Source organism: Pristiophorus japonicus, chromosome 3, assembly GCF_044704955.1.
Source record: "Pristiophorus japonicus isolate sPriJap1 chromosome 3, sPriJap1.hap1, whole genome shotgun sequence".
Lineage (NCBI taxonomy): Eukaryota > Metazoa > Chordata > Chondrichthyes > Pristiophoridae > Pristiophorus > Pristiophorus japonicus.
The window spans coordinates 70,500,333-70,518,465 of NC_091979.1; the positions used below are offsets into that span (position 1 = coordinate 70,500,333).

General features: G+C 43.7%; 1 protein-coding gene across 12 annotated transcripts in view; it reads left to right on the forward strand.

Moving 5' to 3' along the window:
• Positions 1 to 18,133, forward strand: part of LOC139259753 (nck-associated protein 5-like) — a 1,255,355-nt gene that overhangs the window by 1,127,067 nt on the left and 110,155 nt on the right. For all 12 annotated transcript variants that reach the window (XM_070875434.1, XM_070875435.1, XM_070875433.1 and 9 more), the window contains 2 exons: positions 1,697 to 1,874; positions 10,704 to 10,847. In XM_070875434.1, the coding sequence (XP_070731535.1) occupies positions 1,697 to 1,874; positions 10,704 to 10,847 (322 nt within the window). The remainder of the gene's footprint in view (positions 1 to 1,696; positions 1,875 to 10,703; positions 10,848 to 18,133) is intronic.

Here is an 18,133-nt window from a genome sequence, read left to right on the forward strand (position 1 = left end):
TCTGTCAAGCTCCAGTTTGACAGATCGGAAAATCCGGTTTTCAGCGCATGCACATTGCGTGCTGAAAACTGGCTTTTCCGATGCTTTCCCGTGTCTGTAGAAACTTCGTATGGGCCCGGGACGTCGGAATTTCTGGGCCATTGTCTTTTGATATTATCAAAAGCATTCCATGATATCCATAAGTGCCAATGTATTCATTACCCTTCATGGATAACGTTTGGTTTGTTCACTATTCTGTATCAGAGTTGTTACTGTGAAGTAACGTGATTCACAGATAGCTTCTGAACATGTTCAAAGTTATTGGCCTATATCTTCCTATCACTATAATGGTGATGTTGATGTCGCTCTCTGTTATTTATGCATAAATGGTACAGCAGCTTCAGACGAGAGGCTGATGCACAATTAAACTCAAATATCAAAACGTTGCAGTCCAAGTTACGCCACTCCACTGTTGGTTTCACAAAAATGGCATCTTGCTCTCTGCTTCACTATTGAAATGCATTGAATGGTGCAAAGTTGCTGTATTTGTGCAATGGATACAAACTAAACTCACCACAAAAAGTTAAGACTTATCTAGTCCAGTCTAAGTACCCTTTTGACGATGTGATAATTGGTAATTACCACCAAATAACCTCACTGGCACTTAAAATTAACTATTACAAGTGTGGAGTCTCATTCCTTTTATTTTTTTGGAGATTTTAAATTTAAATTTGTTTTTATAACTTTTCATTTCTGTCACTTTTTGCTCTCTGTCTCTTAACCCAGTCTTCCTTTCCCCCTCTTTCTTTCTCTTTCTGTACCTGATTTAACATTGAATTCACCCACTCTAAGTTCAACTTCCTTCTCAGTCCTTGTGCTGTTTATTTCACAATCCTTTAATTTGATTGATTAAGGAGATACACAGTTGCTTGTCCTGTTCACTCAGGTCCACGATGCCCGGTTTCTCTCACTGCGACGTTATCATCTCGCACTTTCAGCAAATTGCCACGCAAAAAATTAAAAAACAAAACATGCAAGAACAAGTCTAACTAATGACAGATATCGTTAGATGCCCTGCTACAGCAAAATCTGGCCCATTCAAAATAAAATACCTGTTTTCTAACATGTGTTTCCTATGAGGTCTGTCGTGCTAAAACCCAGATGTAAATACTTTCTTACTTGTTTCTGTCTGTAACAATTAAAGAACATGTGTAATGCCTTCATCTAAGGCATTTTAAAATTTAAACCAACTTTAGTAAGCTCATTCATCCTTATTTTTTTAATAAAATTGGATTCAATTTATGCATTCATACTTCTTTGATTAGTAGAGTCACCTAACTGGGTAGCTGTACTTTTTTAGACAATTTCCCCATGCTAATATTTTATTTGGATATATATACATATAGAAAAATAATTGACAATTATTGTCAGTTAAATCATAAGTATGGTATTAGCATGGACAATGCATTTGTATTAATTTGGGATACTCACTGGAGTTCCACAACAGGCAAAGTTTTATACAGAAATATTTGTGAATATTTTTAACTCAAATTGCAACAGGCAGATTATATCAAGGCTAAGTCAGAAGCATTTATCATTCAAACATTTGGAGACAGAAAGATACAACAGGGTTACTTTCAACATTAAAGTAGAATGAGCAATTGACTGATTGAACAAGGATGGTGTAATTCATCAGTGGAATCGCTTTTACCTGCAGAGTTGATAAGAAGGCTGCTCATCAGAAAGAAAATGGATCAAATCATGTTTCCTGCAGGAACATGTCTAAGGGCAACTCCCATGGCTCTGCATTTCCTAGCAACTCTATCAGTGTTCAGGCAAACCACGGAAAGAATTACAAAATGAAGCCAGCCACTGTGATTCAAAATGAAATTCATGTAAGTTCTAGCTCTTTCAATCTCATATTCTAATGAAAGTAAATAATCTATCCAGAGCAATTAAGAGGAAGGTGACTTTACTAAATTTTAATTAAATGCTTTTGTGAACAACAAATTAGAAAGCATATAATGATGAGTGAGCCATTTAGAAAGTAAGAAATTATCCTAAGAAATGCCTATGACATAATGACCCTGAAATTGGATAGGGACTGTTCGGCCAGTGTACGTGCAGTGGAGCAGACAGTTGCTTGATGAGGCCACGGACATCATCCTAGATTCGGGGGATGTGGTCATATTTTTAGCTGGCATAGGTGCTTCTGTGACACATAAGAACATAAGAAATAGGAGCAGGAATAGGCTATTTGGCCCCTCGAGCCTGCTCCGCCATTGAATAAGATCATGGCTGATCTGATGTTGGGCTCAGCTCCATGTCCCTGCCCGCTCCCCATAACCCTTCACTCCTTTATCGCTCAAAAATCTGTCTATCGCCATTTTAAATATATTCAATGACCCAACCTCCACAGCTCTCTAGAGCAGAGAATTCCACAGATTTACAGTCCTCTGAAAGATGAAATTTGTCCTCATCTCCGTTTTAAATGGGACCCCTTATTCTGAAACTATGCCCCCTAGTTGTAGATTCCCCCATGAGGGGAAACACCCTCTGCATCTACCTTGTCGAGCCCCCTCAGTATCTCATATGTTTCAATAAGATCACCTCTCATTCTTCTGAATTCCAATGAGTAGAGGCCCAACCTACTCAACCTTTCCTCATAAGTCAACCCCTTCATCTCAGGAATCAACCTAGTGAACCTTCTCTGAACTGCCTCCAATGTAAGTATATCCCTCCTTAAATAAGGAGACCAAAACTGTACCCAGTACTCTAGGTGTGGCCTCACCAATAGCCTGTACAGTTGTAGCAGGATTTCCCTGCTTTTATACAACATTCCCCTTTGCAATAAAGGCCAACATTGCATTTGCCTTCCTGATTACTTGCTGTACCTGCATACTAACTTTTTGTGCTTCATGCACAAGGACCCCCAGGTCCCTCTGTACTGCAGCATTTTGTAATTTCTCTCCATTTAAATAATAATTTGCTTTTTTATTTTTCCTGCCAAAGTGGATAACCTCACACTTTGTCACATTATACTCGATCTGCCAAATGTTTGCCCACTCACTTAACCTGTCTATATTCCAACTTGCTTTCCCACCCATCTTTGTATCATCAGCAAATTTGGTTACATTTCACTCGGTCTCTTCATCCAAGTCATTAATATAAATTATAAATAGTTCAGGCCCCAAGCACAGAATCTCACTAGTTACCATTTGCCAACCGGAAAATGACCCATTTATCCCGAACCTCTGGTTTCCGTTAGTTAGCCAATCTGCTATCCATGCTAATATATTGCCCCCAACCCCGTTAGCTTTTATCTTGTGCAGTAACCTTTATGTGGCACCTTATCGAATGCCTTCTGGAAGTTCAAATACACCACATCTACTGCTTCCCCTTTATCCATCCAGCCTGTTACATCCTCAAAGAACTCCAGCACATTTATCAAACGTGATTTCCCTTTCATAAAACCATGCTGACTCTGCTTGACTGCATTATGCTTTTCCATATGTCCTGCTACTCCTTCCTTAATAATGGACTCCAGCATTTTCCCAACGACAGATGTTAGGCTAACTGGTCTATAGTTTCCTGCTTTTTGTCTGCCTCCTTTTTTAAATAGGGACACTACATTTGCAGTTTTCCAATCCGCAGGGATCTCCCCAGAATCCAGGGAATGTTGGTAGATTATAACCAATGCATCCACTATCTCTGCAGCCACTTCTTTTAAGACCCTAGGATGCAAACTATCAGGTCCAGGAGACTTGTCCACCTTTAGTCCCATTATTTTACCGAGTACTTTTTCTTTAGTGATAGTGATTGCTTTAAGTTCCTCCCTCCCTATAGCCCCTTGATTATCCATTATTGGGATGTTTTTAGTGTCTTCTACCGTGGAGATCTCATTGAGGTGTATAAAATTATGAGGGGCCCAGATATAGTGGATAATAAGGACCTATTTCCTTTAGCAGAGGGGTCAACAACCAGGGTGCATAAATTTAAAATAATTGGTTGAAGGTTTAGAGGGGATTTGAGCGGAAATTTCTTCACGCAGAGGGGTGTAGGGGTCTGGAACTCACTGCTTGAAATGGTGGTAGAATCAGAAACCCACACCACATTTAAAAAGTACTTGGATGTGCACCTGAAGTGCCGTAACCTGCAGGGTTATGGACCTAGAGCTGGAAAGTGGGATTAGGCTGGACAGCCTCTTGTTGGCCGGCATGGACACGATGGGCTGAAATGGCCTCCTTCTATGCTGTAAACGTCTATGATTCTATGATAGCTCCTTTCATGACCTCAGGATGCCCCAAAGTGATTTACAGCCAATGAAGTACTTTTGATGTGTAGTCACTGTTGTAATGTAGGAATCTGTATGTAATGTATCTCTCCTGAATGCTCAGATTGTTTCTATACAGGCCTTCGAGTGCAATTTAAACTGCTACAGTGTTAGTGTGGCTCAGTGGTGACACGCTCCTCTCTGAGTCAGAATATTTCGGGTTCAAGTCCCACATCAGAACTTGAGCACATAATCCAGCTAGTCACTTTAGTGCAGGATTAAGGGAGGGCTGCCTTGTTAGAGATATCATCTTTTGGATGAGCCCTCTAAACATAAGAAGTAGCAGGAGTAGGCCATTTGGCCCCTCAAGCCTGCTCTGCCATTCAATAAGATCATGGCTGATCTGATCATCGACTCAGCTCCACTTCCCTACCTGCTTCCCATAAGCCTTTACTCCCTTATCGCTCAAAAATCTGACGATCTCTCGCTACGTTATACTCGGTCCCTTCATCCAAGTCATTAATATAGATTGTAAATAGTTGAGGACCCAGCACTGATCCCTGCGCCACCTACTAGCCAACCAGAAAATTACCTATTTATCCCGACACTCGGTTTTCTGTTAGTTAACCAATTATCTATCCATGCTAATATATTACCCCCAACCCCGTGAGTTTTTATCTTGTGCAGTAACCTCTTATGTGGCACTTTATCGAATGCGTTCTGGAAATCTAAATACACCACATCCACTGGTTCCTCCTTATCCACCCTGCTCATTACATCCTCAAAGAACTCCAGCAAACTTGTCAAACATGATTTCCCTTTCATAAAACCATGCTGACTCTGCTTGATTGAATCATGCTTTTCCAAATGTCCCGCTACTGCTTCCTTAATAATGGACTCCAGCATTTTCCCAACGACAAATGACAGATATTAGGCGAACTGGTCTATAGTTTCCTGCTTTTTGTCTGCCTTCTTTTTTAAATAGGGGCGTTAAATTTGCTGTTTTCCAATCTGCTGGGACTGCCCGAGAATCCAGGGAATGTTGGGTAGATTACAATCAATGCATTCACTATCTCTGCAGCGACTTCTCTTAAGACCCTAGGATGTAAGCCATCAGGTCCAGGGGAGTTGTCTGCCTTTAGTCCCATTATTTCACCTAGTACTAATTCATTCGTGATTGTATTAAGTTCCTCCTAGCTATAACCCCTTGATTATTCACGATTAGGATATTCTTAGTGTCTTCTACCATGAAGAACGACACAAAATATTTCTTCAATGTCTCTGCCATTTCCCCGTTCCCCATTATTCATTCGCCAGTCTTATCCTCTAAGGGACCAACATTTACTTTAGCCACCTTCTTCCGTTTTATATTCCTGTAGAAATTCTTACTATCTTTTTTTATATTTTTTGCTAGTTACGCTCATAATCTATCTTCCCTCTCATTATTTTTTTAGTTGTCTTTTGCTGCTTTTTAAAAGTTTCCCAATCCTCTGGCCTACCACTAATATTTGCCACTTTAAATGCCATTGCTTTCAATTTAATACCATCCTTTATTTCCTTAGTTAGCCACAGATGGTTCTCCCTTCTCTTACAGTCTTTCTTTCTCACTGGAATATAGAAACATAGAAAATAGGTGCAGGAGTAGGCCATTCGGCCCTTTGAGCCTGCGCCACCATTCAATAAGATCATGGCTGATCATTCACCTCAGTACCCCTTTCCTGCTTTCTTTCCATACCCCTTGATCCCTTTAGCCATCAGGGCCATATCTAACTCCCTCTTAAATATATCTAACGCACTGGCATCAACAACTCTCTGCGGTAGAGAATTCCACAGGTTAACAACTCTCTGAGTGAAGAAGTTTCTCCTCATCTCGGTCCTAAATAGCTTACCCCTTATCCTTAGACTGTGACCCCTGGTTCTGGACTTCCCCAACATCGGGAACATTCTTCCTGCATCTAAACTGTCCAGTCCCGTCAGACTTTTATATGTTTCTATGAGATCCTCTCTCATTCTTCTAAACTCCAGTGAATACAGGCCCAGTCGATCCAGTCTCTCCTCATATGTCAGTCCCGCCATCCCGGGAATCAGTCTGGTGAACCTTTGCTGCACTCCCTCAGTAGCAAGAATGTTCTTCCTCAGATGAGGAGACCAAAACTCAACACAATATTCCAGGTGAGGCCTCACCAAGGCCCTGTACAACTGCATTAAGACCTCCCTGCTACTATACTCAAATCCTCTAGCTATGAAGGCCAACATGCCATTTGCCTTCTTCACCACCTGCTGTACTTGCATGCCAACTTTCAATGACTGATGAAGCATGACACCCAGGTCTCGTTGCACCTCCCCTTTTCCTAATCTGCGGCCATTCAGATAATATTCTGCCTTCATGTTTTTGCCCCAAAGTGGATAACCTCACATTTATCCACATTATACTGCATCTGCCATGCATTTGCCCACTCACCTAACCTGTCCAAGTCACCCTGCAGCCTCTTAGCATCCTCCTCACAGCTCACACCGCCTTAGTGTCATCTGCAAACTTGGAGATATTACGCTCAATTCCTTCATCTAAATCATTGATGTATATTGTAAATAGCTGGGGTCCCAGCACTGAGCCCTGTGGCACCCCCACTAGTCACTGCCTGTCATTCTGAGAAGGACCCGTTTATCCCTATTCTCTGCTTCCTGTCTGCCAACCAGTTCTCTATCCACGTCAGTACATTAGCCCCAATGCCATGTACTTTAATTTTGCACACCAATCTCTTGTGTGGGACCTTGTCAAAAGCCTTTTGAAAGTCCAAATACACCACATCCAGTGGTTCTCCCTTGTCCACTTTACCACTTACATCCTCAAAAAATTCTAGAAGATTTGTCAAGCATGATTTCCCTTTCATAGATCCATGCTGACTTGGACCGATCCTGTCCCTGCTATCCAAATGCGCTGTTATTTCATCTTGAATAATTGATTCCAACATTTTCCCCACTACTGATGTCAGGCTAACCGGTCTATAATTCCCCGTTTTCTCTCTCCCTCCTTTTTTAAAAAGTGGAGTTACATTAGCTACCCTCCAGTCCATAGGAACTGATCCAGAGTTGATAAACTGTTGGAAAATGATCACCAATGCATCCACTATTTCGAGGGCCACTTCCTTAAGTACTCTGGGATGCAGCCTATCAGGCCCTGGGGATTTATCGGCCTTCAATCCCATCAATTTTCCTAACACAATTTCCTGACGAATAAGGATTTCCTTGAGTTCCTCCTTCTCGCTAGACCCTCGGTCCCCTAGTATTTCCGGAAGGTTATTTGTGTCTTCCTTCGTGAAGACAGAACCAAAGTATTTGTTCAATTGGTCTGCCATTTCTTTGTTCCCCTTTATAAATTCACCTAATTCTGACTGCAAGGGATGTACGTTTGCCTTCACTAATCTTTTTCTCTTCACATCTCTATAGAAGCTTTTGCAGTAGAGTTTTTATGTTCCCAGCAAGCTTTATTTTCCCCCTCCTAATTAAACCCTTTGTCCTCCTCTGCTGAATTCTAAATTAATCCCAGTCCTCAGGTTTTCTGCTTTTTCTGGCCAATTTATATGCCTCTTCCTTGGATTTAACACTATCCCTAATTTCCCTTATATATTTTTGTTGAGAGTTATGAAATATCTCCTTAAATGTCCGGCACTGCTTATCAACCACCTTATACTTTAATTTATTTTCCCAATTCACTTTAGCCAACTCTGCCTTCATACCTTTTGTAGTCTCCTTTATGTAAGTTGAGGACTTTGGTTTGATATCCAACTTCCTCACCCTCCAACTGAATTTGAAATTCAACCCTATGATCACTCTTTGCAAGAGGATCCTTTACTAGGAAATCATTTATTAATCCTGTCTCATTACACAGTACTAGATCTAAGATAGCATGCTCCCTAGTTGGTTCAGCAACGTACTGTTCAAGGAAATCGTTCCGGATACACTCTATGAACTCTTCAAGGCTACCTTTGCCAATTTGATTTATCCAATCAATATTAAGATTAAAATCGCCCATGATTAGTGCCGTTCCATTTTTAAAAGCCTGCATTATTTCTTGATTTATATTGCATCCAACAGTGTAGCTACTGTTAGGGGGCCTATAGACTTAGCCTACCAGTGACTTCTTCCCCTTATTATTTCTTACCTCCACCCAAACTGATTCTACATCTTGATCTTCTGAGCCAATATCATTTCTCACTACTGCACCGATCACATCCTTTATTAACCGAGCTACCCCACCTCCTTTTTCTTTCTATCTATCCTTCCGAATTGTCAAATACCCCTGAATATTCAGTTCCCAGCCTTGGTCACCTTGCAAACACGTCTCTGTAATGGCTATCAGATAGAAGGATACCCATTGATAACTATTTGTGCTGTCAACTCATCTATTTTGTTACGAATGCTGCGTGCATTCAGATAAAGAGCTGTTAATTTTGTTTTTTTACCATTTTTCCCTGCTTTGACCCCACTTTCTGATACACTCTTATGTTTATACATTCTGTTCCTTCCTGTGACACTTGGGTTATCATTTCCTCCAGTGCTACCCTGCTCTATTGCCTTCTTGCTCTTTGACTTTTTTAATTTCTGCTCACCTGAACCCTCCCCCCACTATTTAGTTTAAAGTCCTCTCTACAGTCCTAGTTATTCGATTCGCCAGTACACTAGTCCCAGCATGGTTCATAGAAACATAGAAAATAGGTGCAGGAGTAGGCCATTCGGCCCTTCGAGCCTGCACCGCCATTCAATGAGTTCATGGCTGAACATGCAACTTCAGTACACCATTCCTGCTTTCTCGCCATACCTCTTGATCCCCCGAGTAGTAAGGACTTCATCTAACTCCCTTTTGAATATATTTAGTGAATTGGCCTCAACTACTTTCTGTGGTAGAGAATTCCACAGGTTCACCACTCTCTGGGTGAAGAAATTTCTCCTCATCTCGGTCCTAAACAAGAGATTAATGTGCAAAGTTAAAGCACATGGGATTGGGGGTAGTGTGCTGACATGGATTGAGAACTGGTTGTCAGACAGGAAGCAAAGAGTAGGAGTAAATGGGTACTTTTCAGAATGGCAGGCAGTGACTAGTGGGTTACCGCAAGGTTCTGTGCTGGGGCCTCAGCTGTTTACACTGTACATTAATGATTTAGACGAGGGGATTAAATGTAGTATCTCCAAATTTGCGGATGACACTAAGTTGGGTGGCAGTGTGAGCTGCGAGGAGGATGCTATGAGGCTGCAGAGTGACTCGGATAGGTTAGGGAAGTGGGCAAATGCATGGCAGATGAAGTATAATGTGGATAAATGTGAGGTTATCCACTTTGGTGGTAAAAAAACAGAGAGACAGACTATTATCTGAATGGTGACAGATTAGGAAAAGGAGAGGTGCAAAGAGACCTGGGTGTCATGGTACATCAGTCATTGAAGGTTGGCATGCAGGTACAGCAGGCGGTTAAGAAAGCAAATGGCATGTTGGCCTTCATAGCGAGGGGATTTGAGTACAGGGGCAGGGAGGTGTTGCTGCAGTTGTACAGGGCCTTGGTGAGGCCACACCTGGAGTATTGTGTACAGTTTTGGTCTCCTAACTTGAGGAAGGACATTCTTGCTATTGAGGGAGTGCAGCGAAGGTTCACCAGACTAATTCCCGGGATGGTGGGACTGACCTATCAAGAAAGACTGGATCAACTGGGCTTGTATTCACTGGAGTTCAGAAGAATGAGAGGGGACCTCATAGAAACGTTTAAAATTCTGACGGGTTCAGACAGGTTAGATGCAGGAAGAATGTTCCCAATGTTGGGGAAGTCCAGAACCAGGGGTCACAGTCTAAGGATAAGGGGTAAGCCATTTAGGACCGAGATGAGGAGAAACTTCTTCACCCAGAGAGTGGTGAACCTGTGGAATTCTCTACCACAAAGTTGTTGAGGCCAATTCACTAAATATATTCAAAAGGGAGTTAGATGAAGTCCTTACTACTCGGGAGATCAAGGGGTATGGTGAGAAAGCAGGAAGGGGGTACTGAAGTTGCTTGTTCAGCCATGAACTCATTGAATGGCGGTGCAGGCTCAAAGGGCCGAATGGCCTACTCTTGCACCTATTTTTCTGTTTCTAAATGGCTTACCCCTTATCCTTAGACTGTGACCCCCTGGTTCTGGACTTCCCCAACATTGGGAACATTTTTCCTGCATCTAATCTGTCTGAACCCGTCAGAATTTTAAAATATGCTTTTCAAGAGACAAATGCTGATATCACTTTTTGTTGTACTATTACCTTTCACCAGCTATTAGGCTGATATCCAAAATGGATACAATTGTTAAAAATCCTCTCATGACAGCTATGTAGCATCTCAATAGCTGTAAAAAAATATCGTTCTATCTAGATAGTATCTTTGGGTTTCTTTCTTTGTTCTCATAGTATCATCATGTGTATTGCTTAATTGCAGACGGAGTTGCTAATTGATTCTGAGGGTGAAGCTGATTCAAATCCACATGAAAGTTACATTGAACTGTGGCAGCTGAATGATCCATCTCCAGGGAAACTATCTAATTGGCAAGGTTTAAATTATGAGAACCAAGGGAACCAAAAGGTAAAATTCAGCATTTATATTATCACGTCTTGTAGTTTTTGGCAACATAATGTCACAGGTTAAACCCAAGCTGCAGAGGTGTGAATTTGCATGGATTGTACTGTCTAACCATTAATAACTTTTCATTAATGTAAACTGTGACAACTTAAGACCTAGGGCTGGATTTTTGGCTCATTTGCGCTTCGTTTAGCGCTCAAGTTAAAGGCTGTTTTGGGGAATTATGCTGGGCGTCCAGGATTTAGCGCTCAGCCAGAAAATTCGGCTATTCGTTTGCGCCGGCGCAAAAACTTACCGCCCGCTTTGCAGCGTGATTATGACATCAATCGTCGTGCAAGGCTGCGCTAGCGCCCCGGATGGAACTTTCGGCCTTAACGCCTCCTTTAACGCCCATCCCAGGAATCGCCGGAAAAAACAGGCAGTCCCAGGGTGCAGGAGGTGCTATTGGTGGCTGGAGCATCTTATATCACAGTTATCAGTGACGGCTATGGTTGCGCGCAGAACGCTGTGAAGCTCCGAGTTGCAAATGGCACTTTTATGTACCGTGACACTTTGCTTACAAGGTCATTGAAAGATTTCAATGGGGGCAATACTAGTTTGCCAACCTATCATGCTCGTTGCTATTGGCAGGCAGCTTCAAGCTGGAAGGAGGGTTCTTGGTCATGTTGGGCCATGGATTCGTATAGGTCACAGACGTATGGGGAGGAGGCTTTACCTCCCATGGGTTTACAGGGAACATCGCTCATACGTCCAGCTCTCTGAGGCGCAGTGTATAAGAACCATGTGCTTCTGAAAAGAAGTGCTGATAAATATGCCAGCTCCGACAGGCAGAGCTACAGCCTACCCAGCAGCAACAGGACTGCGCTGTCGATTGAGGTGACTGTGGCAATGGCATGCTATGCCTCCAGCTCCTTCCAGGCAGCAACAGCTCTCAGCAAGCTGCACATTGCTGCATTCGCCAGGTTACAAGGGCACTGTACTCATATCGTGTGCAAGGGCAGCCAGAATGCGAGGGCTTTAGGGTATGGAAAAATTGTCAGCTTCCCCAAGTTTCAAGGAGCCATTGACTGTACACACGTCGCCTTGCGAGCACCATTTCACAATGCAGAGGCCTTCAGAAACTGAAAGGGATACCACTCCCTAAACGTACAGCTGGTCTGTGACCACATGCAGCATATTCTCACAGTGAATGCCCGCTATCCAGGGAGCACACGTGATGCACACATGAAGACGAGCCTGGCGAGGAACCCATTGCAGATCCACCACAACCACAGTGGAGGCAGCATGGAGATGCCGTCGCAGCAAGAGCCTTACGTCACCAGCTCAGCATTGACCAGTTTGCTTGAGTGAGGAAGGTGGGGTTATAGCTTTGACTCACGACTCTGTCACCATGACGGCTCATCTACACTGAATTCTGCAATGAGATACAAGACATCAATGGCACAGGTCCAGGAAACACTTTTATAAACATCAATAATGAACAATGCTCCCCGACAACCCAAAATGATGCAATGATTAAACCAAAACTAGCTAAACACAAAACTGCTTCCTGCAAAATAAGCCGCCACTTAACATTCAACTATTTACAATGTGAACAATTCTACATAAATGCATGTGTTCAACCATGTGTCAGCCCTTAATAGCTCTTAGTCCCACTTCTCCCCCCGCCTCCCCCCCCCCCCAAACTTCCCGTCAGCCCTCTCACATGCCTGCTATTCCTCCTTAATGAGGCCCCAGTGTCTACAGCAAAGCTGCTAGAGGGCTGCTGTGTTAGGGGGGCAGACAATATAGATGGTGTCTGAGGACACCCTGGACCAGCTCTTTGCCTGGAAGACCCGGCTACGGACTGCTGCACCTCATCATCGGTGGAAGCAGTCACTGGTGGCTGGAGTGTTTTAACCATGTATGGTGCATGTTTGGCGAGTCACTGGTGGGAGCCGAAACGCTGTCATTCTGAGGAAGGACAGCACCTTCCATTTCCTGGGAGCCACTCGCTCTCCGGTGGAACTGGGCCTCAGCATCCGGAGCACAATGTGTCTCCACAACTTGCTGGTCTGCTTTGGCACTGTCCCTTCCCCGTTGGAGTAGGGAACGCAGAGAGGATGGCAGCAGTCATCGACTACTTCACATCACCAATCTGAAGCGTAGCTTGTGTGTGCAATGCGTCCATGGCTGCGACGTGATCAAGGGCACACGCCACACACTCTAGAATGCCACTGTTGCTGCTCGAGACCACCAACCTCTGTGTTTGCAATGATGGCCTCGATGGAGTCCTGAGTTGCATTGACAATCCGTGATGCTGCTTCCACAACAGTCGCAGTAAGCTTGTCAATACTCTCTGGAATCCAACCCAATGCTGCCATGAGCTCACGGTGCATTCCTGTATTTTCCCTCGACATTTCCACCAAGTCCAGTTCCATGTCTGCCTAGCGTTGAGCAGACCGACTTTGCTGACTCACCCTCCAGAGAGCTGGCCTGTGAGATTGCCCTCTCGCATTGCGTTGCTGTAGGCGACTGGGGCAAGGAGCCTCCAATGACTCAAACCCCTCAAAAATCTCATTGCTGCCAGATGAGGAATGTTGAGAAGGGGCAACTGGTGGTTTCTGCAATTCAGTGATGTTGGTTGTGTCCGCAGCCTCATCATCACCACCATGGCCTGAGGTTGATGTGTCCCGGAAAGGCTGGTGCGATTGTGGCTGATCTTCCGAAAGCACAAAAACACATAGCTAGCAGCAGGGGAGGGGGCAGGGGGACATGAGGAAAGTGGCATTGCACATGTTCATTTGAATGCCTGCTGCCACTTCATTATACTTCTCAATGCAGTCTCTTCAGGTGCCCTATCCATTTACACACTCTCACTACCCGAAGGGGGCTCAGCATGACCCGCGAAAACTGCCCAAGCTACTACTCCAATTAGGGCCGGCACCCGTTCCTCGACATCATTAAGTTACAGTATTTGAGATGGCTGGCCGCCTGTGCTCCCTCCTGTTGTGGGACTGCTTCGACTGCAAAGAGTAAAATAGGAAGTGTTTATAAGAACATAAAAACATAAGAACATAAGAATTAGAAACAGGAGTAGGCCATCGAGCCCCTCGAGCCTGCTCCGCCATTCAACGAGATCATGGCTGATCTGGCTGTGGACTCAGCTCCACTTACCCGCCCGCTCCCCATAACCCTTAATTCCCTTATTGGTTAAAAATCTGTCTATCTGTGATTTGAATACATTCAATGAGCTAGCCTCAACTGCTTCCTTGGGCAGAGAATTCCACAGATTCACAACCCTCTGGGAGAAGAAATTCCTTCTCAGCTTGGTTTTAAATTGGCTCCCCTGTATTGTGAGGCTGTGCCCCTAGTTCTAGTCTCCCCGACCAGTGGAAACAACCTCTCTGCCTCTATCTTGTCTATCCCTTTCATTATTTTGAATGTTTCTATAAGATCATCCCTCATCCTTCTGAACTCCAACAAGTAAAGACCCAGTCTACTCAATCTATCATCATAAGGTAACCCCCTCATCTCCGGAATCAGCCTAGTGAATCGTCTTTGTACCCCCTCCAAGGCTGGTATATCCTTCCGTAAGTAAGGTGACCAAAACTGCACGCAGTACTCCAGGTGCAGCCTCACCAATACCCTGTACAGTTGCAGCAGGACCTCCCTGCTTTTGTACTCCATCCCTCTCGCAATGAAGGCCAACATTCCATTCGCCTTCCTGATTACCTGCTGCACCTGCAAACTAACTTTTTGGGATTCATGCACAAGGAAGGGGGTCGTTCAACCTGACTGCCTGCCTCTCTTCCGCTCTTACATCCGGTCCAGGGTGTCCTTGGAGATGGAGCACGCGGTGTCCACCGGTACGCTCGCGGCCTTCCGCGAGAGGTGGGCACCGGAGGGACTGGAGTGCATCATCACGCCCGGCATCCAAATTTTAATTTGATTTTACGTTTTAAAGTTTAATTTGTTTTCATTGCCGGTGCTTTTAGTGTCCCCCTCCCCTTTTATAGGGGGCACTGGAAAAATTTGATTTTAGCGCCCCAAAAAAAAAACCAAAAACAAAAAAAAAAAGGGGGGCCTTGAAAATGTCTGCTGTGTCACCCAGGTCGGGTGGCACCGTTTAATGTTTTATGTTTTGCAGGTGAACTCCAAAAAGAGTTTCATGCACAAGGAAGGGGGTCGTTCAACCTGACTGCCTGCCTCTCTTCCGCTCTTACATCCGGTCCAGGGTGTCCTTGGAGATGGAGCACGCGGTGTCCACCGGTACGCTCGCGGCCATCCGCGAGAGGTGGGCACCGGAGGGACTGGAGTGCATCATCACGCCCGGCAACCAAATTTTAATTTGATTTTACGTTTTAAAGTTTAATTTGTTTTAATTGCCGGTGCTTTTAGTGTCCCCTTCCCTTTTATAGGGGGCACCGGAAAAAATTTGATTTTAGCGCCCCAAAAAAAAAGAAAGAAAAAAAAGGGGCCTTGTAAATGTCTGCTGTGTCATCCAGGGCGGGTGGCACGGTTTAATGTTTTATGTTTTACAGATAAACTCTAAAAGAGTTTCATGCACAAGGAAGGGGGTCGTTCAACCTGACTGCCTGCCTCTCTTCCGCTCTTACATCCGGTCCAGGGTGTCCTTGGAGATGGAGCACGCGGTGTCCACCGGTACGCTCGCGGCCTTCCGCGAGAGGTGGGCACCGGAGGGACTGGAGTGCATCATCACGCCCGGCAACCAAATTTTAATTTGATTTTACGTTTTAAAGTTTAATTTGTTTTCATTGCCGGTGCTTTTAGTGTCCCCCTCCCCTTTTATAGGGGGCACTGGAAAAATTTGATTTTAGCGCCCCAAAAAAAACCAAAAAAAAAAAGAAAGAAAAAGGGGCCTTGAAAATGTCTGCTGTGTCACCCAGGCGGGTGGCATGGTTTTAATGTTTATGTTTATTTTCAGGTAAACTCAAAAGAGTTTCATGCACAAGGACCCCCAGGTTCCTCTGCACCGCAGCATGTTGTAATTTCTCCCCATTCAAATAATATTCCCTTTTACTTTTTTTTTCCAAGGTGGATGACCTCACATTTTCCGACATTGTATTCCATCTGCCAAACCTTAGCCCATTCGCTTAACCTATCCAAATCTCTTTGCAGCTCTCTGTGTCCTCCACACAACCTGCCTTCCCACTAATCTTTGTGTCATTTGCAAATTTTGTTACACTACACTCTGTCCCCTCTTCCAGGTCATCTATGTATATTGTAAACAGTTGTGGTCCCAGCACCGATCCCTGTGGCACACCACTAACCACCGATTTCCAACCCGAAAAGGAATTATTTATCCTGACTCTCTGCTTTCTGTTAGCTAGCCACTTCTCTATCCATGCTAATACATTTCCTCTGACTCCGCGTACCTTTATCTTCTGCAGTAACCTTTTGTGTGGCACCTTATCGAATGCCTTTTGCAAATCTAAATACACCACATCCATCGGTACACCTCTATCCACCATGCTCGTTACATCTTCAAAGAATTCCAGTAAATTAGTTGAACATGATTTCCCCTTAATGAATCCATGTTGCTTCTGTTTGATTGTACAATCCTATCTAGATGTCCTGCTATTTCTTCCTTAATGATAGCTTCAAGCATTTTCCCCACTACAGATGTTAAACTAACTGGCCTATAGTTACCTGCCTTTTGTCTGCCCCCTTTTTTAAACAGAGGCGTTACATTAGTTGCTTTCCAATCCGCTGGTACCTCCCCAGAGTCCAGAGAATTTTGGTAGATTATAACGAATGCATTTGCTATAACTTCCGCCATCTCTTTCAATACCCTGGGATGCATTTCATCAGGACCAGGGGACTTGTCTACCTTGAGTCCCATTAGCCTGTCCAGCACTGCCTCCCTCGTGATAGTGATTGTCTCAAGGTCCTCCCTTCCCACATTCCCCTGACCAGCAATTTTTGGCATGGTTGTGTCTTCCACTGTGAAGACCGAAGCAAAATAATTGTTTAAGGTCTCAGCCATTTCCACATTTCCCATTATTAAATCCCCCTTCTCATCTTCTAAGGGACCAACATTTACTTTAGTCACTCTGTTCCGTTTTATATATCGGTAAATGATTTTACTATCTGTTTTTATGTTTTGCGCGAGTTTACTTTCGTAATCTATCTTTCCTTTCTTTATTGCTTTCTTAGTCATTCTTTGCTGTCGTTTAAAATTTTCCCAATCTTCTAGTTTCCCACTAACCTTGGCCACCTTATATGCATTGGTTTTTAATTTGATACTCTCCTTTGTTTCCTTGGTTATCCACGGCTGGTTATCCCGTCTCTTACCGCCCTTCTTTTTCACTGGAATATATTTTTGTTGAGCACTATGAAAGAGCTCCTTAAAAGTCCTCCACTGTTCCTCAGTTGTGCCACCGTTTAGTCTGTGTTCCCAGTCTACTTTAGTCAACTCTGCCCTCATTCCACTGTAGTAACCTTTGTTTAAGCATAGTACGCTCAATTGAGACACTACTTCCTCACCCTCAATCTGTATTATAAATTCAACCATACTGTGATCACTCATTCCGAGAGGATCTTTTACGAGGAAATCGTTTATTATTCCTGTCTCATTACACAGGACCAGATCTAAGATGGCTTGCTCCCTTGTAGGTTCTGTAACATACTGTTCTAAGAAACAATCCCGTATGCATTCTATGAATTCCTCCTCCAGGCTACCCCGTGCGATTTGATTTGACCAATCGTTATGTAGGTTAAAATCCCCCATGATTACTGCCGTTCGTTTTTCACATGCCTCCATTATTCCCTTGATTATTGTCCGCCCCACCGTGAAGTTATTATTTGGGGGCCTATAAACTACGCCCACCAGTGACTTTTTCCCCTTACTATCTCTAATCACAATGATTCAACATTTTGTTTATTAGAGCCAATATCATCTCTCACAACTGCCTTGATATCATCCTTTATTAACAGAGCTACCCCACCTCCTTTCCCTTCTTGTCTATCCTTCTGAATTGTTAGATACCCCTGTATATTTAATTCCCAGTCTTGGCCACCCTGCAACCAAGTTTCTGTAATGGCCACCAAATCATACCCATTTGTAATGATTTGTACCGTCAACTCATTTACTTTATTTCGAATGCTGCGTGCGTTTAGGTAGAGTGTTTTAATACTAGTTTTTAAACCATGATTTTTAGTTTTGACCCCTCCTGGAGCCCCTTTATATTCATACATATTGTCCCTTCTTATCACCTTGTGGTTTACACTTAACCCAGTGCTACTCTGCTCTGTTGCCTCCTGCCTTTTGCATTCTTTCTTGGGGT